This window comes from Odocoileus virginianus, chromosome 22, assembly GCF_023699985.2.
Source record: "Odocoileus virginianus isolate 20LAN1187 ecotype Illinois chromosome 22, Ovbor_1.2, whole genome shotgun sequence".
Classification (NCBI taxonomy): domain Eukaryota; kingdom Metazoa; phylum Chordata; class Mammalia; order Artiodactyla; family Cervidae; genus Odocoileus; species Odocoileus virginianus.
The window spans coordinates 11,377,425-11,397,322 of NC_069695.1; the positions used below are offsets into that span (position 1 = coordinate 11,377,425).

Consider the following 19,898-nt stretch of genomic DNA (forward strand, 5'->3'; position numbering starts at 1 on the left):
GGCTGCAGACGTACAGATAGACGATCCCGTGCACACACACATGAGTGGGCAGATGCCCGTGGGCAGGCTCGGGGTGGGCCTGGGTCCCTCTCACACGGGCGTCGGTGAACGACAGACAGCTTCTCCTTGAGGATGTGTGCTTGGGGCCTGGGGAGTGTTTATGGACTGGTTCTGAATCGTGATCGTAGGTGTGGTACTTCTTGAAAGACGTGTAGAACAAACCCTGTTGTTGGCATGCGTCCTGGACCAGGTGTCCCCACCTTGGAGAGGTCTGACATCGATGGGAAGCTTCTGGGTTCAGCTTGGTGGTGGAAATGGAAAGGATTTACTTGCAGAGCTTTCTCTACATCACTGGTAATTGAAAGCATGCGTTTGAAACTGTCATCTTTGCAGCCTCCATCTGCAGTTTGGGAGGGGCGGGGGAGCTTTCATTCAGCTTGTCTGCTGTCCTGATTTGGGGCAGGGAGGTGGGGGTGTTGAAGGAATACCGCCTCACTTCTGAGTTCTAGGTTGTTCAGCTGAAGACCCTTCATATATTGATGTCTGAAGCAGGTTGGGCCTCCCTGGTAAAGGGCAGGGATTGGAGGCCAGTGTCGTTCATCATCATTTAAACTTCAAAATGGGGCTTCCCAGGTGGCACTCATGGTAAAAGAACCCACCTGCCAATGCAAGAGGTGTAAGAGATGCTGGTTTGATTCATGGAGGATGAAATGGCAACCCACTCCAGTATTCTTGCTTGGAGAATTCCATGGACAGAGGAACCTGGCAGGCTACAGCCCATGGGGTCACAGAGAGTTGGACATGACTGAAACATCTTAGCAAGCAAGCAAAACTTCAAAAATGGTGCCACTTTCGAGGAGGGCTCCCCTGATAGCTCAATTGGTAAAGAATCTGCCTGCAATGCAGAAAATTCCTGGTTCGATTTCTGAGTCAGGAAGATCCACTGGAGAAGGGATAGGCTACCCACTCCAGTAATCTTGGGCTTCCCTTGTGGCTCAGCTGGTAAAGAATCTGCCTGCAGTGTGGGAGACCTGTGTTCCATCCCTGGGTTGGGAAGATTCCCCTGGAGAAGGGAAAGGCTACCCACTCCAGTATTCTGGCCTGGAGAATTCCATGGACTGTATAGTCCATGGGGTCACAAAGAGTCTGACATGACTGAGCAACTTTGACTTGGAGGAGGGAGGTGGGAGGCAGTGGAGACCTTGTACAGATGTGTCTGGGGGAGGTGGCTGAGCGAGCCCTCTCTTGCCTGTGCAAAACCATGCTCATTGGAGACAGGGTTCTACCAGCCCAGGGGAGGCCCACTCCTTTGCCAAGGTCTTCAGTTCTAGTTCTCGTGATGGGAGTGCCCTTAGGCCAGCATCCATTCCAGGAACGGTTCTTTCCTCTTCTTTGATGGCTGCTGGCGTCTCTGAGAGCCACAGAGGAGAGTCTTCAAGAACACCTGTATAATATGGAAACGTGGTCCTGGCTCTGTCCACCGTCAACTTGGGCCCAAACCAAGAAGCTCAGGCAAAACTGTTCCATCCTGTTTTTAAGGAACAATAACATTGCATTTGTTGTCTGGTTGGGAACAGTGATGGCAAACTGGGAATTTGGCCTGGGTGCCTATGTGTGTGTGTATGTTTCAGTGTCTCCTTCCTGTGCCTGGGAACAGGCAACTTGTGGTTTCTCTGGTGTCTTTAATGCCTTGGGGAGTGGGGTGGGGGTGGGTTGAGTTCATCCAAGTGGCCAAGAGCATGGGCTTTGGGGTTGTCAGATGGAGCAGCCCATGTGACCATGAGCAAGCCTCTTATCTACCCACTCCCTTTCCTTCACGCCACTGTGAGGAGTGACAGTCTGGATCTCTGGGGACCCACATGTCCCCTAGTGCCAACCTGATGACTCAGGCCCAGGCCAGCTCACCTGGTGCACACCCAGTGAAGACCAGTCACAGACAGCAGCTCAGACTCTTGGCCTCTTCTGCAAGGCTTGAGGTCATGCACTCAACCCTGGGGGAGGGCTCACTGTTAAACTCCCTTTGTCCTGGAAAGAATGAGGCAGTCAGGCAGGAGTTAAATGCAGGGTGACAGCGTTTAAAGTCTCTGGAGCAAATTGGGGCTGCCCTGCCGGCCGGACAAGATGGGCCGCTGCCTCATGCATCCTGTCACCCAGACAGAACCTGGCCAGCCCGTGGAGGGAGAGGGGGTCAGGTGAGGGTCAGGTTCCAGTGTATCTCTTGGCCACAGTCTGGGACACTAACCCCCCCTCCCCAGGTAGGCTTTGCCTTAGCAGAGCCCAGCTGTCGGCCTCTGGACCTCAAGAAATGTCAAAGGATTCATGACCCAGTTTGGCTCCCTGGGCTTCTTCCTTGCTGCTGTTACTGTCCCATGATACTGCTCCTGCATACAGTGCTCACATTGACGCTCCCTTCACAGCCGGTGTCTTAAGCCAGTGGGAGAAAAAAAGGCACAGGCAGGGGTCTCCAGAACTGCCTGCACGTTAGGACCCCTGGGATCTTTCACCTCACAGTCTGCTGGCACAATCCCAGCATCAAGTGTTTTTTGAGGCTTCCCGGGTGATTTTAAGGTGCAGACAAGTTGGGGAGCCTCTGATGTAGGGGGTAAAAGGATCTCTGTTCCCATGGGGACTCTCCCTGGTGTCCTCCCTTGGTGGCTGTGCACAGATTCTGTCTGTGCTCCTCTGGTGAAGAATTCGAGTATCTTGCTTGTTAAGCCTCTTCTCAGCTAAGACATTAGCTCGGTGGTAGGGGGTTTCCCTGGTGGCTCTGCGGTACAGGATCTGCCTGCCAATGCAGGAGACGTAGGCTCAATCGCTGGGTCGGGAAGAACCCCTGGAGAAGGAAATGGCAACCACTCTAGTATTCTTGCCTGGAAAATCCCATGGACAGAGGAGTCTGGCGGGCTACAGTCCATGGGGTCACAAAGAGTCGGTCCTGATTTAGCAACTAAACAACCGCAAGAAATTTGACAACTCTGCCCCTTCCTCCTGGTGGCTTTACTGTAGTGAAGGACATCGTAAAAGTGACCCTGAGACAGGGTTTCCTTTCAGGATGAGGAAGGTGTTCTGGAACTCGGTAGTGATGATGCTCAGCTCTGCGGGTGCTGTCATTGTCATTAATGGTAAATGTTATGTGATGTGAATCTTGCCACAATCTTAAAAAATAGTGACCTGCGGTAGCTTTATATGCATGCAGGTATTGAGATAGTGCCTAAGAAACACTGGCTCTGGAGGATAAAACACTGGGAGCTATTGGAGGCAGACACTTATTTCCAAAGCATCTCTGAGGTCTTGCAGGGTGGAGGTGTGGGGTGCAGGGAGTGGGGGAGATTGATCAAGGGCCTGTCTCTGTGATTTTTCAACCTTTCCTTTTCCATGCTGGTGGCAGAAAGGAGAGACAGGAAAGTTCCCTGTGGCTCATTTTCCACGGCTGACCTTTCAGCAGGGGAAGTAAGTCCCCTTCTTTTTCTCTGCCCCAGATGCTCTTTCCCTCTGAGCGGCCCCGGGTCTGGTAAGCATCCCTGCAAGGGCTATCTCCCAAAGCCTGGGGCCCTCCTGACCCTCTCTGGGCAATCTGGACCCCTCCTCTGGGCCTGCTGCTCGAGCCTCTGGTCCCTGTGACGCCTTCGCCGAGGCCGTAGGGCTGAAGAGGAGGCTAGCGGCTCGCGGGAGCCCTGCTTTGCAGGAGCCCTGTGAAAGGATACTGTACAGTGTGGCCACTGGGAGGTCACCACTGGCCCAGCCATCGCTCTCGCGCAGTACTGAATGGCTAGCCCAGTCTGGCTGTGTGCCTACTGTCACAGACAGGCTTCCTCTCCGGGCTATTTTCAGCGGGAAGATATTATTAACTGCTGAGGCACAGTTCTCAATTTAGTGGCTAACACACCAAGAAAGCAACATTCCCTTGGTGGCGGCTGCTCTACCTAAACATGTTGGCTCATGGCGGGGTGCTGCCCCCAGCCCCCTTCCGCTTCTCCCTGTGGGAATCTGCACCCCTAGCCCACTTTCTGGGGCAGCTGGGGCTGTAGATTCAGCAGCTGCCATAGAGAAAAACGAGGCTTTCTCTTAAAGCCGGCTCAGAGGTGTAGACAGTGATCTTGGTTTATATTCTAAAATGGGGAGATCTTTGTGACTGGGATGGGGCACTGTACGGAAATAGGAACTTTCTAAGGAGTTTAGGGCAGTTGTTTAAACCAGGGTGATAACTTTCACCTTGGAAGTGAACAGGAAATATTGGGACAAGACAGGAAATTGCATCATTCCTTTTATGAGAAGAACTCCAGAGAAAAGTGGTTCATGGAAGATAGTGGCTGCAAGGCGGCCAGCCGGGTTCTGTTTTGTTTTGTTTCTTTCCTAGCCCCTTCTTTTCTTTCCACTCTCCAGAGAACTTTTAGGCCATTTTCATTTAAGAAAGAGGCTGTTTGAGAACTTTATGTGATTTTTATTATTTAAAAAAAAAATTTTTTTACTAGAAGGGTCACCTTCAGTTGAAATGTTAACTGCAGCCTTATTTCCCGGTTTACTAAAGAATCTTTCATGACTTTTTCAGCTTCCTTCCCCAAGTGGTGAGGCTGAGCAGCTCTTGGCTGGAAGCGAATTTTGGTTTGGCTGCACAGTCTTCTTCGATGCTGAGCCCCACCCGGTGTCATTAGCTCAGTTTTAACTTGCAAAAAAAAGAAAAGAAAAGAAAAACACACAAACATATTTTGGGGGGCAGGGGATAGGTAGGAATCTACTGATGCCCATAGCCTTTTCACCCCAGCGTGGGCTTCCCTTGACCATGGTGCCTGACACCTGGAAGGCTGGGGCTGTCTTTATTTACAAGCTCGGAGCCTCATTTTGCTCAGGGAGTCCCTGCCTTAGCTTCCTGAGTGTCTAGTGCTGGGGTTCTGGTGAGAAGAGGTGGCAGACGACAGTTCCCCTGGTGCAGCTGTGCCCGGGAGCTGCGCTTTGCCCTGGGGCATGGGGTATTGTGGCCCTGAGTCACCCAGTAGCTTCCCCCAGAAAGGGCTTGTGCAGCCCCGCGGTGGAGAAGGTGGGGTTGTGCCGAGTGTGAAAACAGTTGTCATTTTACTCATCTCTGGGTTTCTAAGCCCCCGCTTTGACAGAGTCATTGTTCTCTGACGGGGGCAGGACATGGGACAGGACCCTGACCCGGGCTGCCAAGGAGCCATCTTTAGGATGCAGACCGGGATGAAAGAGGTTTGTGTGTGGCTGGCTTGCTCCTTTCCCCCCTCAGCTTTTTTTTTCTGCCTTAGTGGGCTTTGTTTTGTTTTCATAACACAACAAGGGCCCGGGGGGTGTGTAAAAGGCTTGTGGGACACTTGGTGAGGGTCGCGTGTCCAGATGGAGCAGGACGCCAAGGCAGAAGGCTGCGGGCAGGTGGTGAGCCCACGGAGGTTGCCGGGCCGGCGCCTGGCTTGGAAACACCTCGCGGGATCAGCCGCAGCTGGCCGGGAAGGAGCTGAGGACAGGGACTCTCTTCCTGCCTCGGCCTTTCTGGCTGACCCCTGCCTGGAAGGCACCCTCCCAAATAGGTGGGTTCACACCGGCCGCCTCCTGCCAGTTGTAAGCTGGGGTGGTGGTGGTGGGGGTGGTCGGTGGGGGACCAGCTGCTTTGGGAGAAGTCAGCGTGTCCCTGTGGTCCAATCACTGAGCAGTGATTTATTGAGCACCTACTGTGTGCCAGGCTCTGCTGGGCACAAAGGATGTCGTTCTTGGACTCTGCAGAGGGTAACGGTCTGTCTGAAGGTGTTAGGGGGTGGGTGAGGTGGAGGGTCCTTGGAACAGAGTTTGGCAGCTTCCGAGCTGTGGGGTGAGGTGGTGTTGTAAGACACAGCTGAGGTGCAGGGGTGGGCCTGGGGCTGTGCTCTGATTGTGTAGCCTGTTGAGAGCCGAGATAAAGCAAAGCTTGTTGGTAAACAGAGGTCTGTCTCCCCTGTTCCTGGGTCTGTCCCTGCTGCCCGCTCATCTTGTTGACGGTGAGATAACAGCCTGTAATAGCAGGAGGTAGGATTGTAGTCCAGACCCTGGCTATACCTGGGGGCACAGCTGAGCATGCAGTGGGGGCAGGGGACATCTGGAATGGTAGCATTTATGTCTCTACAGCCCCAGGGGAGGTGGGACGTTTCCAAAGCCCGGGAGTTTGCCTTTTCTAACTCTGGTGGGCTTGACTCTCATGAAGACCATCTGGGGATGCAACACTTGGTTTTTAATTTAAAATCTGATGGTCAAGTCCATTTTTGAGTTCCCAGATAGTTTAAGAGTCTCTGGCCCGCCTACGGGTGGGTTTCCACGGGGTAATCTAACACCTAGTTACCAAGGGGTTTCATGTTCGCATGCATCCTGCCCTGGCTGTTCCCCTGAGGCTGACTGACGGCTTCTTGGGAGTTCACTGGTTTCATTCATTCGTTCTTGCTCCTGTGTCAAGTCGGAAGAGCTGTTTTGGCCTGGGGTTTGATCCCAGACAGCAAGGGAAGGGTGGATTTCAACTCCAGTTTCCCTCTTGCAAAATGGGGAGTTTCTATCTTTTAGACTCAGATCACCAAGCCTGGACTGGTGGCTCTCCTGTTTACTCATTTCTGTGTTGCTGTTTTTTTACTTTTTAACTTGAGGTTAACAGGAACAAAAAAGTACTAAGCCTAGAAAGGACTATGCCTTGCTACCTGGAGTTTAAATCTTCATCACCCTTTCCCACCTTGCGGTCGGTCTCTGAAGTTGGCAGGTCTCCTCCTCCGGTAGGCTCAGCGAGCTTCTGGGGCTTGAGAGGGCCAGGAAGAGCTGCTCTGCTCAGAAAGTGCCTGGGGACCTTGCCAGCCCCAGGGCAGCCTCCCAGCCAGTGCGGCCCCTCCCATCATTAATCAGTAACCCAGAGGGAAAAGCAAAGAGATGCGTTCTTCCTGTGATCTGGGTGCACAGTACAGTTGTTAAAAATAGATGGGCCCCAACTCCAGCTCAGTGGGATCAGAGTCAAAGCCCCGCTGGGGGTGTTTCCTGGGGAAGAGACCTGGCATTGGGGGTCTTGCAGAGATTCAGAAGCCCCCCATCCCCCACCCCAGTATTTGTCAGATGCCCGGGATGGGGTTTGGAGAGATTACAGTGGGAGGGAAAGTGCCCACCCTCCAGGTTTCCATCCTCTGGGCTGAGGTTGGAGGCACAGCCACCAGCTGGCTGCATGGCCTTTGCGGAGCCAGTTTTGTCCTGGACCGTAGTTTTTTTCCTCTACAAAATAAGCCAGTGGACCTGGTCCCCATGCCCCTTGCAGCACCGAGTTGCATCCTGTGATCTGTGATTTTGGGTTCTTGGATTGGAAGGTGTGTGAGAATGAGACCCTTGTTGCTGAGGTGGTCGGTGGCTAATGGCCTCTTCTTTTGGTGAAGAAAAAGATTGCAGTTCTTCAGGTTTTTTTGGTTTGCAGACTCTTTCAAGAATGAGTGGAAGCAGAAGGATCATCTTCCCGAGACAAATGCATATGCATACCAATATCTGCAGGTATTTCCTGGGGTCCTTCCCCCCAGCACCCCCCACTGTGGAATCCAGTGTACTCGAGAAGGCAGGGTGAACCCAGAGAGGATTAGGAGAAGCTGGGCCTTTTCCCCCAGAAGTGGAATTGCTGGGCACGTGGTCTTTCTGTGTTGGTTACGGTTTTTGGAGGCAGGGCCGTCCTGACTTGTGTGTCTGCATAGATGGATCACAGATCATTTGGAGCAACCAGGTGGGCTTGAGGCTGAGTTCTGGGGCAGGGGTGGTGGGGGGTGGACTGAGGGGTGCAGTCGAGGAGGAGGGGTGGCCTGGGTCTGCAGTCATCCACGCCAGATGGGACCTACATTTATGGGAGGCCTCCTCTGAAATGTGGGGCGCACAGCACAGAGCCGCGGGGGGCCTTGAGAAGGGTGGTCCAGGGTGGGGGGACTGGAGACTAAAGGTGGGAGGGCCTGCGAGGGGTGGGGCGTGGGGGGCTCAGGCTAGGAGGTGTCCTGGGTGCTTTGGGGGTGAAAGGGCTGAGATCGCTGAGCAGTGAGTGTGTCAAAGCCAGGGAGATTAGATTACGGAGGCAGACAGAAGTAATGATTAACTTTTCCTGTCTGCACACTGTCTCCTCTCTGTCGAACTGTTGTTTTTCCCTGCAAGTACAGTGCGGCCCTGGCCTGGCCCTGCTGTTGGGTTGTAAAGAAAGAAGGAATGAGTGCTGGGAGTGAGCAGGGGGCGGGGAGCCAGGGAGCTGGCCGGAGAGGAAGGCTTTTCCATCAGATCCAGCGTTGGAATTTATTGGCCGGAATGCAGTAAATGTTCAAAATGCCATCCCGTCCAACAGTTTTCATAATTGTTATGGAACAAGGGGAGCTGGGGGAGGGGAGGGATGAAAAGGACTTTTGTTTCTTGCTGGATTTTTCCACATCTTCGGACGGTTTCTCTACCCTGTAGAAAAAAAAAAAATGAGAGTTGAGCTGGAGCAGGGTGGGGGACAGGGTGGGGGCAGGGCCAGCATCTGGGGTTGGAATACCTTGCAGGGAGCCTGGAGGGTCACTGCGGGCTCCCCGGGCTTTATTAAATCGAGGACCACAGCAAAGCAGCTCCAGCAGAGCCTCCAGACATGCAGAATCAGACCAAAAAACTGCCCCACACCTCTGGGGGTTGCGTCCTTTCAGAAAATTGGCTTATTCTGCATCTGTGTTTGTTAAGATTCTTGAACGTGTTAGCAAACTTAGAAGTGGTGTGTAACAAGAAGAAAATGCAGGGCTTTCTGGTGGTTTAAGAGGAGGTTCTTTTTTTGTTGGATTCACATTTGTGAGGGGTTGCGCACCCCCAGTTGAGAATCTTCCTGCTGAATTTGGGGGCAATTTCAGGACCCGCTGCAGGTGGGGATGGGGGTGGGTAAGAGTTGTGGGATATTCCCCTCTTTGTGTCTTCCTGGAAGTGGCCAGGATCCTCCCCCCAGGGGAGCAGGTCAGTGAGCAGGTGACAATTGTGCAGGTCTGGGGGGCTCTGTGTGTGCAAGTGTGTGAACACCCTTTCTGAAGGGAGCTGCTGAGTTATGTGGGGAGGGGGGTGATGGTGGGGACTTGGGCGTTGCACCGTGGGGTAGAAGAGACTTGAAATTCAGACTTGCAGGATGAGGCTGGATGCACACTAACCAACAGCCAGGGAGGCCCATTTACTGTAAATATTATGAATGGAGTTGGCCGGGCTGGGAGTCCACACCCTTCCTCTGAGGCCTCTGGGAGCCCAGCAGAGCTGGCCTCCTCAGAAGGCAGGCAGCCGGGTACACGCTATAATTTGCATGGCTGAAGGCTGGGGCACAGGAAGCCGAGTCAGCCGGCTGGCGAGACAGATGGGAGCTTTTGATATGTGTGGCTTCCCGCCCCTGCCCGGCACTACCCTCAATTATATCCTCTGATGGCAAAACACTGCTCTTAGGAGGGACCCCTGGGCTGGGGGGCCTCTGACTTGGGCCATCTGAGGAGCTCTGGGGGGTGGGGTTGGGGCCCATCGTGGGGGAGCAAGGAAGTACATTTTAGCTCTAGTAACTGATTACTCATCACAATTTTTAAGGCACAGTCACGAATCTTCGAGACTAGCAGGATCTGCCAAGTGTGTAAGCTCGGGGAGTTTGCAGGAGGAAGGAGGGTGATGATGAGTGAGAAACTTCAGGGCACCAAGCCCGGTGGGCATTGAAAATAAAATAGTGATACACGCCACCCTCCCCTGAGGACTCACTTCTTCCTGGGGGCAGTGAGTGGTGAGAGACAGGAAGAACGCAAGTTTTTAACTCTTAGAAAAAAAAAAAAATTGGGTTAGAGATGGACAAGGCCAAATCTGACTCCCATCTCTTTCGGATTTTGTTTTATTGTTGCAAATGAAATGCAAAAATGTGCCCCACTCCTCAAAGTGATTTTCTTAACTCTCCGGAAGGTAGTAAAAATAAATGGAACCGGTGTTGTTTAATACTGAATCTCCCCCAGTGGAGCCGGAGCCCAGCAGAGCCAACGGGGGGCCCTCACCCACCTTCTTGTTAGTGTGGGCAGGTCAGACTGTGACTCTTGACGGGGCAAAGCCACTTGACCAAGGTCACAGAGCAATGGCTTGTAGGCAAAGAAGTCTTTTCACTCCTGGCTTCTTGGTGCGAGGGAGCCGGACCCCGCACTTGGGGACAGAGTAGGCATAGAGTTAACAAAGTGGGCTCTGAAGGACACTTGTTTTTCCCTCCGGCATTTGGAGAGGACTGATGTGGCTTTAGAGGCCTGAGGTGGCTGCCCACCCACAGCTCACACAAGGCGGTGTTCTGGCCTTGAACCCAGGTGATGGGTGCCTCCACCTGCCTCCTTCCCCCTCCCTTAACATCGGGATGCTAACACCATGCAGCCTCGCGGGGTCCCCTCTCTGTGAGCCCCTTTCCAGCAGGGCTTTACATAGTAACTGCTCACTAGGTGTAAATTGTCACCCCAGAACCCTTCTCCCATTTGGGGTGAGGTGGGGGTGGGGTGAGGTGTGGTCCGCATTTTCTGAGCACTTGGAAAACCTCCGAGATGATACGCCCCCTAAGAGTTGAGCACCTCCGGTGTGGCTGCTGGCCAGGCCCTGACCTCTCCTGACTTCTAGCAAATTGTCATAACCCCAGTGAGGCCACTACTGAGAGCCCCGTTTTAGGGAAGCTTGGGAGGCAGATTTGAAGGGAGATGTCTGACTCCATGGCTGGGAGGTTGGGCCCAGAGATCTGAAGAAGCGCCCTGGCCCTTGAAGGAGAGCCGTTGGGACCCCCTGCCCATCCCCAAGTCCAGCCACCTCAGTGGAGAACCTCATTGCCGAGCTCTGAGAAGGAAAAAAAATCCAACTTTTTCCTTCTACCTTCTTCCAGCCAGAATTCATTCTTGATCCCTTTGATGCAAGAGCTTGGGGTGGTGGTGATGGGTCTGGACTCAGCGTTTTCCGGGTACCTGAGAGTTAACCTGAAACATTTTGAATTAGTTTCAACCTTCATGGGGAGCTTGTGCTAACCCCCAGAGCTGTCTTTGCTGCCCCCAGAGTCTAGGGGAGCGGCTCTGACGTCATCTCTCCAGTTCCGGATGAGGTTGTGAACGTGGCTGATTAGAGCTGACCCCAGAACCCAGATTGAGCTCAGACGGCGCAGCAAGCGTTTATGTGTTTGCTTTAGTTTTTGGGCCATTTGCTTCCTGAAAACGGAAAACCAGTGAGAAACTTTTCGTTAATTGTGCTGGGGGTGAGATTGGATGGGATGGGTTGGCACTACTATCTCAGTCCTTGTCCCTGGAGTGGGCTGGCCGCTCTCAGAACAGCCAGTTTCCTGCCCAGGGTGGGGACCCAGGCTGACGGGAGCTGTTAACCTTTGGGATGACTGCTTAGGGGGAGGACAGGATGAGGCAGCCCTCAGTGGCGCCGGGAGTCCCGAGGAGGGAGGACCCTGGACCTGAGAGGGCGAGGCGTGGCCATGTTTGCGTCCCAGGGTTGCCCTTCGCGGCCTGGGTTCCATCCCCAGCTGCCTGCCCCACTGGACCACTGCAGGGGTGGGACGGGGCGGGAGGCGGTGGTGGCTCGCAGACCCATCCCACGGTTGGGTAACGAGAATGTTGGATAAGAGAGGTTAATTTCTTTATAACCCAAGTGCCTCTCAGAGAGGAGCATTCCAGCCCCTGCGGCCCCTGGCAGTGGGCACGTCGGGCTCAGTGGGTGCCTGCTGCCGTGACTCTGTTGTCTCAGTTTCCCAAGAGCATCCTTGTCGTGAAAATTCAGACTCCCCCCTCTCCCCGCCCATCAGCACCGCTTCTGTGTGTGGACCCAGCTCGGGTGCGGTGGCCTCACTTCAGATATTCGCAGAATCCCCCTGGGTGCTTTGGAACAGCTCTGCCTCTCTGGCGTTATGGTCACCTTCCTAAGCTGGAGACTGGACATGGTACCATTGAGGCCCTGAACTTGGCCTTTTCTCTGCCCCTCCAGTTTTTTCTTTTCTTCATCATCTCCTCACATCTTCAAATAAAAAATTCCTTTCTTACCTACCGTGTGGCCTTGAGGTCTGGTCACCCTGTGCCATTGCCATTCCAGGCATGAGATTCATTCATGAGCCTCTGGTCTTCTAGAAGGGTCTGGTCTGTTCATTCATGACCAGGGTAATTAAATAACTCTTTGTGCGAGGCAGGGAGCTCCTTGTTAAGTGGTCTTCCCTAATGCAAGTGCAAACAGGAGGCAAAGTCCTTCCCCTTCTCCACACCGCCTCCCCCCTTTTCCTCTTAAAGGGTAGATTTTTATGCTTAAAGGGAAATTGGGAAGGGGGGTGGGGACAACCTTAAAGGAATTTTAGGCCGATTCAGCACTTTTCTGGGGTTGCTCCAGAAATTCCCTGCACTGTAATAAAAAGAAAAAATTGTGAGCAGGCTTCTGATTAGTTCGCTTTTTACAACACAGCTTTTCTTTTGGATGCTTTAAAATGCACAAATACGGTTTTAAGACAAGCCCCTGTACAGTTTTCTGAGGAGGGAGAAGTTGTTGAAAAATACCGGAAAAGGTTATAAAAGCTGAGGGAAATTAACAAGGGACGTTGAGTTGTGCCTTTGGAGGTTAAGTATCAGCCCCTAGGATACGAAGACCTTTCCTCGGTCCTTCTAACGAGGTGGGGGGACTTGTTTTTCTGTGCACGGCCCTCCTGACTCCTCACCTCGAGACCTGGGAGGCCCCAGGAGCTGAGCGTCTGCAGAGACCTTTGTGGGGAGATGCTTGTGGGCTGCGGGCCTGGTTCAGGGAACTGTGTTTCTCTGAAGATGCTGCTGAGGACTTCCCAGAAATGAGCCCAGATGCCGGGAGTCCAGGGCTAAGGAGGGGAATCCGAAGTGGCAATTTGGGGCATTGCACTGCGCCCCTAAGACGTGTGCTTTGTACCCTCTGGCAAAGGGTTTGCGTGAGAGCTTGTTTTCGTGCTCAGAGCTATAGTTCAGGAGCAGCAAGGAGAAGAGGTATCAGGGTGCTGGGGACTGCAGGGTGACAAGGGAGGGTTGTGTGGGGGCCTCCAACCCCCCACTTAGGGCACTTTCAGTGGGCTTTCAGGGGGCCTTGTTCACATCCAGGGACACCCGCATGCTGCCGTTTATCTGGGCTGGACCATTCACCTCCACAGAAAGAGACTCTTTGCAGGGGATGTCTGGAAGCAAATTGCTGGGTGGACTGGCAGGCTGCACAGATGAAAGAGAAACCCACCAGAATGCCCTCCCTCTGTCCCTCCCCCCTCTACTGTCCGGACATCAGGCCCCAGCCCCCACCGACCCAGCTTCCCCTGCCCCGCTGAGGCCCAGCAGGCCCCGGGGGCCTGGTACAGGGGCCACTTGATCTTCAGCGCCCTGACCTCTTCCTCCTCCCTCCCGCCCCCCAGCAAGCCCTCTGCTAGAGAGGATGCCAGGCTTCGGGAGAACCATGCCAAGGGTCTCCTGCCTCCCTCCCAGCAACTCCTTCCTTTCCAGGCCAGTTTGTTGTCCCGAGTTGGGATAATAGCACTTTTTACAGTTTGAAACACTCTCTCCGCTCCGACAAGCAGGAGGGGAGGGCAGGCGCCCCTTGCCTTGCAGAGGAGTGCCTTATCCTCCCCAGCAAACTTGGATGCCAGAGCGTTTTTATTTACGTGGCTGTTCTGGGTCTTTGGTGTGTAGCAGCCGTCAGAGCCCAACTCCCTCGGCAAGAGGGTTCAAAGATTGCCAGCGCTCACGAGTTTATTAGCAGTTGATGGATACTTTGCAGAAACAAGTTAATGCCTGATGACTCACCTTCTGCTCTGAGCCCTTGTCCCTCTCTTGTTTTTCCATATGTTCCCGTGTGTGTGCACGCAAACACACACTCAAAACACACAGCTGAAGCGCGTTCACATTCAGGCACACAGCCTCTCTCGTGCTTGTAGTTCAGAAAGGCCTGTGAGGGTGGGGGTGGACAGGCCAGGTTTCTGGTGTTGATTTTAGGGGTGGGGGTTGCGGGGAGGCTGGACCCTTAGTCTCCCCATTTTGTGTAGCTGGTGGGGCAGGCCTTTGAGAAGGCCAGGTGGGGTGTCTTGGGGACCACTGCTCAGGCTGTCCCAGGGGGTCACCAAACACATTTGTACAGGCTTATTCACGGGACAGCATGCAAGGCAGGCTGCTGCTTTAAAAAAAAAAAAAAAAAAAAGTTAATGGAGCTGACTGGTTCCCAGGTCCTGACATGCCTGTGAACGTTGGAAGGAGTTGGTGTACTGCGCTGCGCTGGTTACCCAGCCTGCCGGGGCAGCAGGACACCGGGCCCCATCCCTGCTCCAGCCCTGGCCTCTGTGCTGATACCCCGGCATCTCCCAGGCACTAAAACCCAGGGGTTCCACAATCAAAGAGGCCCAAACCAACCAGAGAAGTCTCACACCACCCCCAGCCGTGGTGTCCCAAGCCCCCCACCCCAGTAAGTGAGAGGCAAGGACTGCAGGGAGGGCAGGAGGAGGAGGCCGCCTGCCCGGCCTTTCCCCATTTTTGTTAACAAATACAAGACTTCCGGTCTCCGCCCTGCCACCACAAACCACAGCGTTCCTGCAGCCTGGCCGGGCTGGGGGAGATTTATGGTTCCCAGTCTGAGGCCTGCCCCGCCGGCTCCAGCTTAAGGAGGAAGGAGGAGTTGGAATGCCAGCCGCTGGAGGCCCCCCTTCCCTTCCCTGGATCCCCCTTTTAAAGACCCCCACCCCCACCCCCAGCGCCGGTTCAGGAAAAATCACCTTACCAGAATCACCCCAGTCTCCCCTGCTGCCTGTGGGTAGAAGCACGGTCTAGGAAGGCAGGGGTGGGGCCTCCAGGGGAGGAGGGCGACGGGAGGGGGCAGGGCACAGGGTTGAGTTGCTTCTGGGAGGGAGGGGGGAGAGGGGGAGGGGGAAAGAGAAGGGCCTGCAAGCGTGGCCGAACCCACTGTAGACGTGCTGTCTTCTGTCTGGGCTCTGATACCAGGGTGCATGCGGTGATTTGGCATTGAGACGTGAACCCACCCTTTGTATACAGATCTGCTGCTGATGGGCACGCCGAGAGTTGCTTTTCTATTAAGAAGACAGGTTTTTTTAGTTTAGTTTTGTTTTTTTACCCCAAACCACCTCCATTAAGGTTTTTCTGAACAGTGATCCCTTATGACCAAAGCACTGATCTGGAACCGGGTGACAAGCTCAGAGACTGTCTAGCAGGTGGTCCTGGGGTCCAGGTCTGGCTCTTTCGTCTCTGGAGCCTGAGGGGAAGAAAAGCTTTCTGAGTCTAGGTTTTCTCATGAGGATGACTTGAGGCTGGAGCCACTGGCCTTCAAGGTTCCATCCCGTTTAAAAGAACTGAAATTCTGGACCATCCATGTGTAACACCTTCTCTAGCCCTAAAACCAGGGCCAGCCAAGTTACTGAGTGATCTTGGCTTCTGAGCTCTGCAAGGATGGGGCTTTGCCTTTGGCCAGGTGGGCACATGTCCTGTGTTCTTGATAGAGTCGGGGGGAATGGAGGGAAGAGACTCCCCAGCCGAGCCCCATGCTTAGAGACAAGGCTTTTACATCACTGGGTCAAGCTTTCCAGGCTCCCGGTAGGAGGAGTGTCCAGCCTGCATAACAGCCAGCCACCTCATACCTCCTTCTGTCTTGCACCAAGAAACAGACCAATTGTGGGGGTATGTGTGTATATGTTTTGGTTTCGGGAGGAAGAGGAAAAGGCCAGTCTCCATCACCACTGACCATGTGCGCCTTTTGTCTTCCAGATTCCCAACTTCTTCTGGAGCCTGGGGATCGGTCACACTGGTGCGTGGTGGCATACTGGGAGGAGAAGACGAGAGTGGGGAGGCTCTACTGTGTCCAGGAGCCCTCCCTGGACATCTTCTATGATCTACCTCAGGGGAATGGCTTTTGCCTCGGACAGCTCAATTCGGACAACAAGAGTCAGCTGGTGCAGAAAGTACGGAGCAAAATCGGCTGTGGCATCCAGCTCACGCGGGAAGTGGACGGCGTGTGGGTGTACAACCGCAGCAGTTACCCCATCTTCATCAAGTCGGCCACACTGGACAATCCGGACTCCAGGACGCTGTTGGTACACAAAGTGTTCCCCGGTTTCTCCATCAAGGCTTTTGACTACGAGAAGGCATACAGCTTGCAGCGGCCCAACGACCATGAGTTCATGCAGCAGCCGTGGACTGGCTTCACCGTGCAGATCAGCTTCGTGAAGGGCTGGGGCCAGTGCTACACTCGCCAGTTCATCAGCAGCTGCCCGTGCTGGCTGGAGGTCATCTTCAACAGCCGGTAGCCACGTGGGGAGAGGACAGAGCGGGAGCCGAGTGGGCCCAGTCCAAACTACTTTGCTGCTAATATTTCCCTCCTGAGTGCTTGCTTTTCATGCAAACTCTTTGGTCATTATTCTCCCCCCACCCCCACCGCCCACCCTCCTTCTTCTCGTTGTCCTTGTTTATGTTCTGTTTTGTTCTTTGAGAAATAGCTTATGAAAAGAATTGTTGGGGTTTGGGCGGGGAGGGGGAGAGTGGTATGGTTGGCAGAACACTGCGATACGAAAAAGGGGAAGCAAAAAATCAGTACCACCAAACACCATGTAAATGGGGAGCAGGCCCCACCTTTGGGGTCATCACTGCCCTTGTCGTGTGTGTGTGTGTGTGTGTGTGCGCGCGCGCGCGCGCGCGCGCGCACGCACCCATGAGTGCATGTGTGTGTGTATGTAGACAAGGGGAAGTGGTGTGCTGTGTTTCCTACGCATGTTTCCCGCTGAGAGGTCTGTGTCTCCTTTGCCCTTTGGACACGCTCAGTAGGGCAGCGGGTGCCCCAGCAGAAGGCTCTGTCCCCAGAGCCTGGGGAAGCCCCCACCCCGTCTCGCCCCTTCTCGGACGTTGGCCTGTCCGCAGGCTTCTCCGAAGTCACCCCGCCAGAGGCTGGACCAGAACCCGTTTCCCCGTGCTGCCCCACTCCCCTCTGGCCACCCCGCTGCCATCGTCATAGCTGTCTGTCTTGGCCATTTGCTCCTGGACGTCTCTGAGATGGGCTTCCCAAGGGCTGCCGGGGCAGCCCCGTCACAGTATTGCTCACCCAAGCGCCCTCTCAGGCCCCTCCGCCTCTCCCCTGCCCTGGTTACATCAGGTTTTTCCTGGACTCACAAAGCCAGCTCAGCACTTTCCTCCCCTCCGCAGCCTGTGTGTTGAGCTCTGCTGTTAGACCAGCGAGGGGAGCAGCCCCCCACCCCCCACCCCTTCCCACCAAGAAGGATTCGGTCCATCTTAACCCAAGGTACCATCCTGAGCTGACACCTAACCCTTTTCATTTCTTCTACAACTCATACACTCGTATGATACGTTGACACTGCTCTTAGCTCAATGAGCATGTTTAGACTTTAACATAAGCTATTTTTCTAACTACAAAGGTTTAAATGAACAAGAGAAGCATTCTCATTGGAAATTTAGCATTGTAGTGCTTTGAGAGAGAAAGGACTCCTGAAAAAAAACAAAACCTGAGATTTATTAAAGAAAAAATGTATTTTATGTTATATATAAATATATTATTACTTGTAAATATAAAGACGTTTTATAAGCATCATTATTTATGTATTGTGCAATGTGTATAAACAAAATAAAGAAAAGATGCACTTTGCTTTAATATAAATGCAAATAACAAATGCCAAATTAAAAAAGATAAACACAAGATTGGTGTTTTTTTCTATGGGTGTTATCACCTGGCTGAATGTTTTTCTAAAGGAGTTTATGTTCCATTAAACAATTTTTAAAATGTATACTTGATTCCATGTTGTCCTCCAGCTCCTTTTTCTTCTGACGGGAGGAGGGTAGGATGCAGCCATCAGAATCCAGGACACTTGGGGGTCTCCCAGAGTTTGGTGGGGGAGGAAGCTTGGTTGGGGGAACCAGAGAAGGGAGAGACATCCAAAACTGCTCGGTCTTCCTCAGATCCTTAGGCAGTCACCCTAGGGTATAGCTGGTGGGTGTCCTCAATTTGTAATGGGTCTACCTTGGGGAGCCCTGAGTTGCAAAGGCAGCTGATTTTTCAAAGCCTGAAGAGTTGAGAAAAGGCGATGTCATCTCAAATGATGGGGATGAGCTTGCCCTGAGACATGGGAAGGTAAAGCCCCAAGCACTTGGGCTTGTTAACTCCTCGATTTACGTTAAATCCTGAGAATACTGCAACTTTCCCAGAGGAAGGTCACTGCCACCCTGGGTTCCAGGACAGATTCCCTGAGAGCTGAGGCCCTGGGGTAGAGATGAGGCGGAGGCTGAGTGTTGGTGGTGGGCGGAGGTCTCTCCAAGGTCTGCCAAGTTCTGTACTGGGCACTTGGGGAGCTGGAGTTGGCTGGAAGGAGTGCCTCTGCGAACACTCTTCCAGATCTCTCATCCCTTGGCCCGGACCAGCTTAGCTGTAGTGGCGTCTGCTGGTAAACTGCCCCTCCAGGACTGCCCCTGGGATTTCCACTGCTTGATCTGAGCTACATTTTAGAGTCAAGGCCTCTCGCACAAGAAATAGGTCCAAACCAGGCTGTTTTCGTGTCTGAGAGTCTCGAACCTTAAGATTTTGGATATCACAAACTGATACAATTTCAGAAAAAAGTTTTTGCAGGCCCAAAGTAGGATGGCCAATTTTTCATTTTGCCGAATGATGCAAAGCGTTACAGCCTACTGGCACTGCTACTTTAATTCAAGGGAATTCTACAATTGTGCAACAAGAAATGTGTGTGTGCATGCCTAGTAGCTCAGACGTGTCAGATTCTTTGCGGCCTCATGGGCTGTAGCCCACCAGGCTTCCCTCTCCGTGGGATTCTCCAGGCAAGAATACTGGAGTGGGTAGCCGGTCCCTTCTCCAGGGGATCTTTCCGACCCAAGGATTGAACCCAGGTCTCCAGCATCGCAGGCAGATTCTTTACCATCTGAGCCACCAGCTGAGCCAGATGGTCATCCGGGCCAGCTTGTTCCACGAGGTGATGTGGAACTCACCCCCACTCAAGGCAGCTCTTCATCAGTTGAACTGAAACCTGCCTCCACTTATTCTTGTTCTGCAACCTGGAATAAGTGTAAAATCCCATGTCTGGAAAACACCCAAGGAGGGCTCTAATTAACTCCCGGGTGGTAGTGGTGGAGGAGGGGTGGGGTGGAAGGTGTTACATTAGGGAGCTGTCAAAGGCATTTTTGTTTGCTCTTAACTTGCATCAGCATGCCAGGAAGCTCTTTAATAATAATAATAGCTACCATTTATTGAATGCTTAGCTGGTTGCCAGGCACGATGTTAAGCATTTAAGAGAATTATTTAATCCTCACTAGGACCCCCTGCAAAACTGAAGGCTCTGAGAGGTTAAAGGACTTGTCCAAGTTCACCTGGTGAGGAAGTGCTTGGGGTGGGGGGCAGGGCCCAATTCTGGCCCTACTTTTTAGTCCATACTCTGTAGAGATGTTATTTGGGGTGCCTCAAAGCAGGCGGAGGTGGGCCGCTTGCTGTGGGCCAGGCGAGCTGCATGGGCAAGGCCTCTGGGTCCAGAGGAAAGAGCTGTGGCATCACCTTCACACCCTCCTCTGTCACCTGGACTTGACTCTCAGCCCATCAGGCTGGAACTGGGCTGCTGGCAAGTGGGCCCCAGTGGGATTGCTGACTCTGAGTCAGGGAAAGAGGCGTACTTACGGGAGACCCCATGTTTTCAGACACAGCACTGAGCGGCCATCACCAGAGCCAGCCGCTGGGCACCTGCCATGTGCCAGGATGCGCAGAGGGCATGTGGCCTTGATGGTGCTGGAGGACAAGATGCCTACACCCGAGGGTGGCCAGCAGCACCGGCGGAATGTGTTGAGTGAGGAACTAGGACCTCCAGCCCAGATGGAGTTCAGATTCATGGAGGGAAGGACCAGACCAGACGCTCCCTAGAAAGGAAGTTTTCCTGCCAC

General features: G+C 53.4%; 1 protein-coding gene across 3 annotated transcripts in view; it reads left to right on the forward strand.

Annotated features, from left to right (window-relative positions):
* Positions 1-17,749, forward strand: part of SMAD7 (SMAD family member 7) — a 30,028-nt gene extending 12,279 nt beyond the window's left edge. For all 3 annotated transcript variants that reach the window (XM_070452583.1, XM_020901518.2, XM_020901519.2), the window contains one exon: positions 15,726-17,749. In XM_070452583.1, the coding sequence (XP_070308684.1) occupies positions 15,726-16,264 (539 nt within the window). In that variant the 3' untranslated portion in view covers positions 16,265-17,749. The remainder of the gene's footprint in view (positions 1-15,725) is intronic.
* The last annotated feature ends 2,149 nt before the right edge of the window (positions 17,750-19,898 follow it).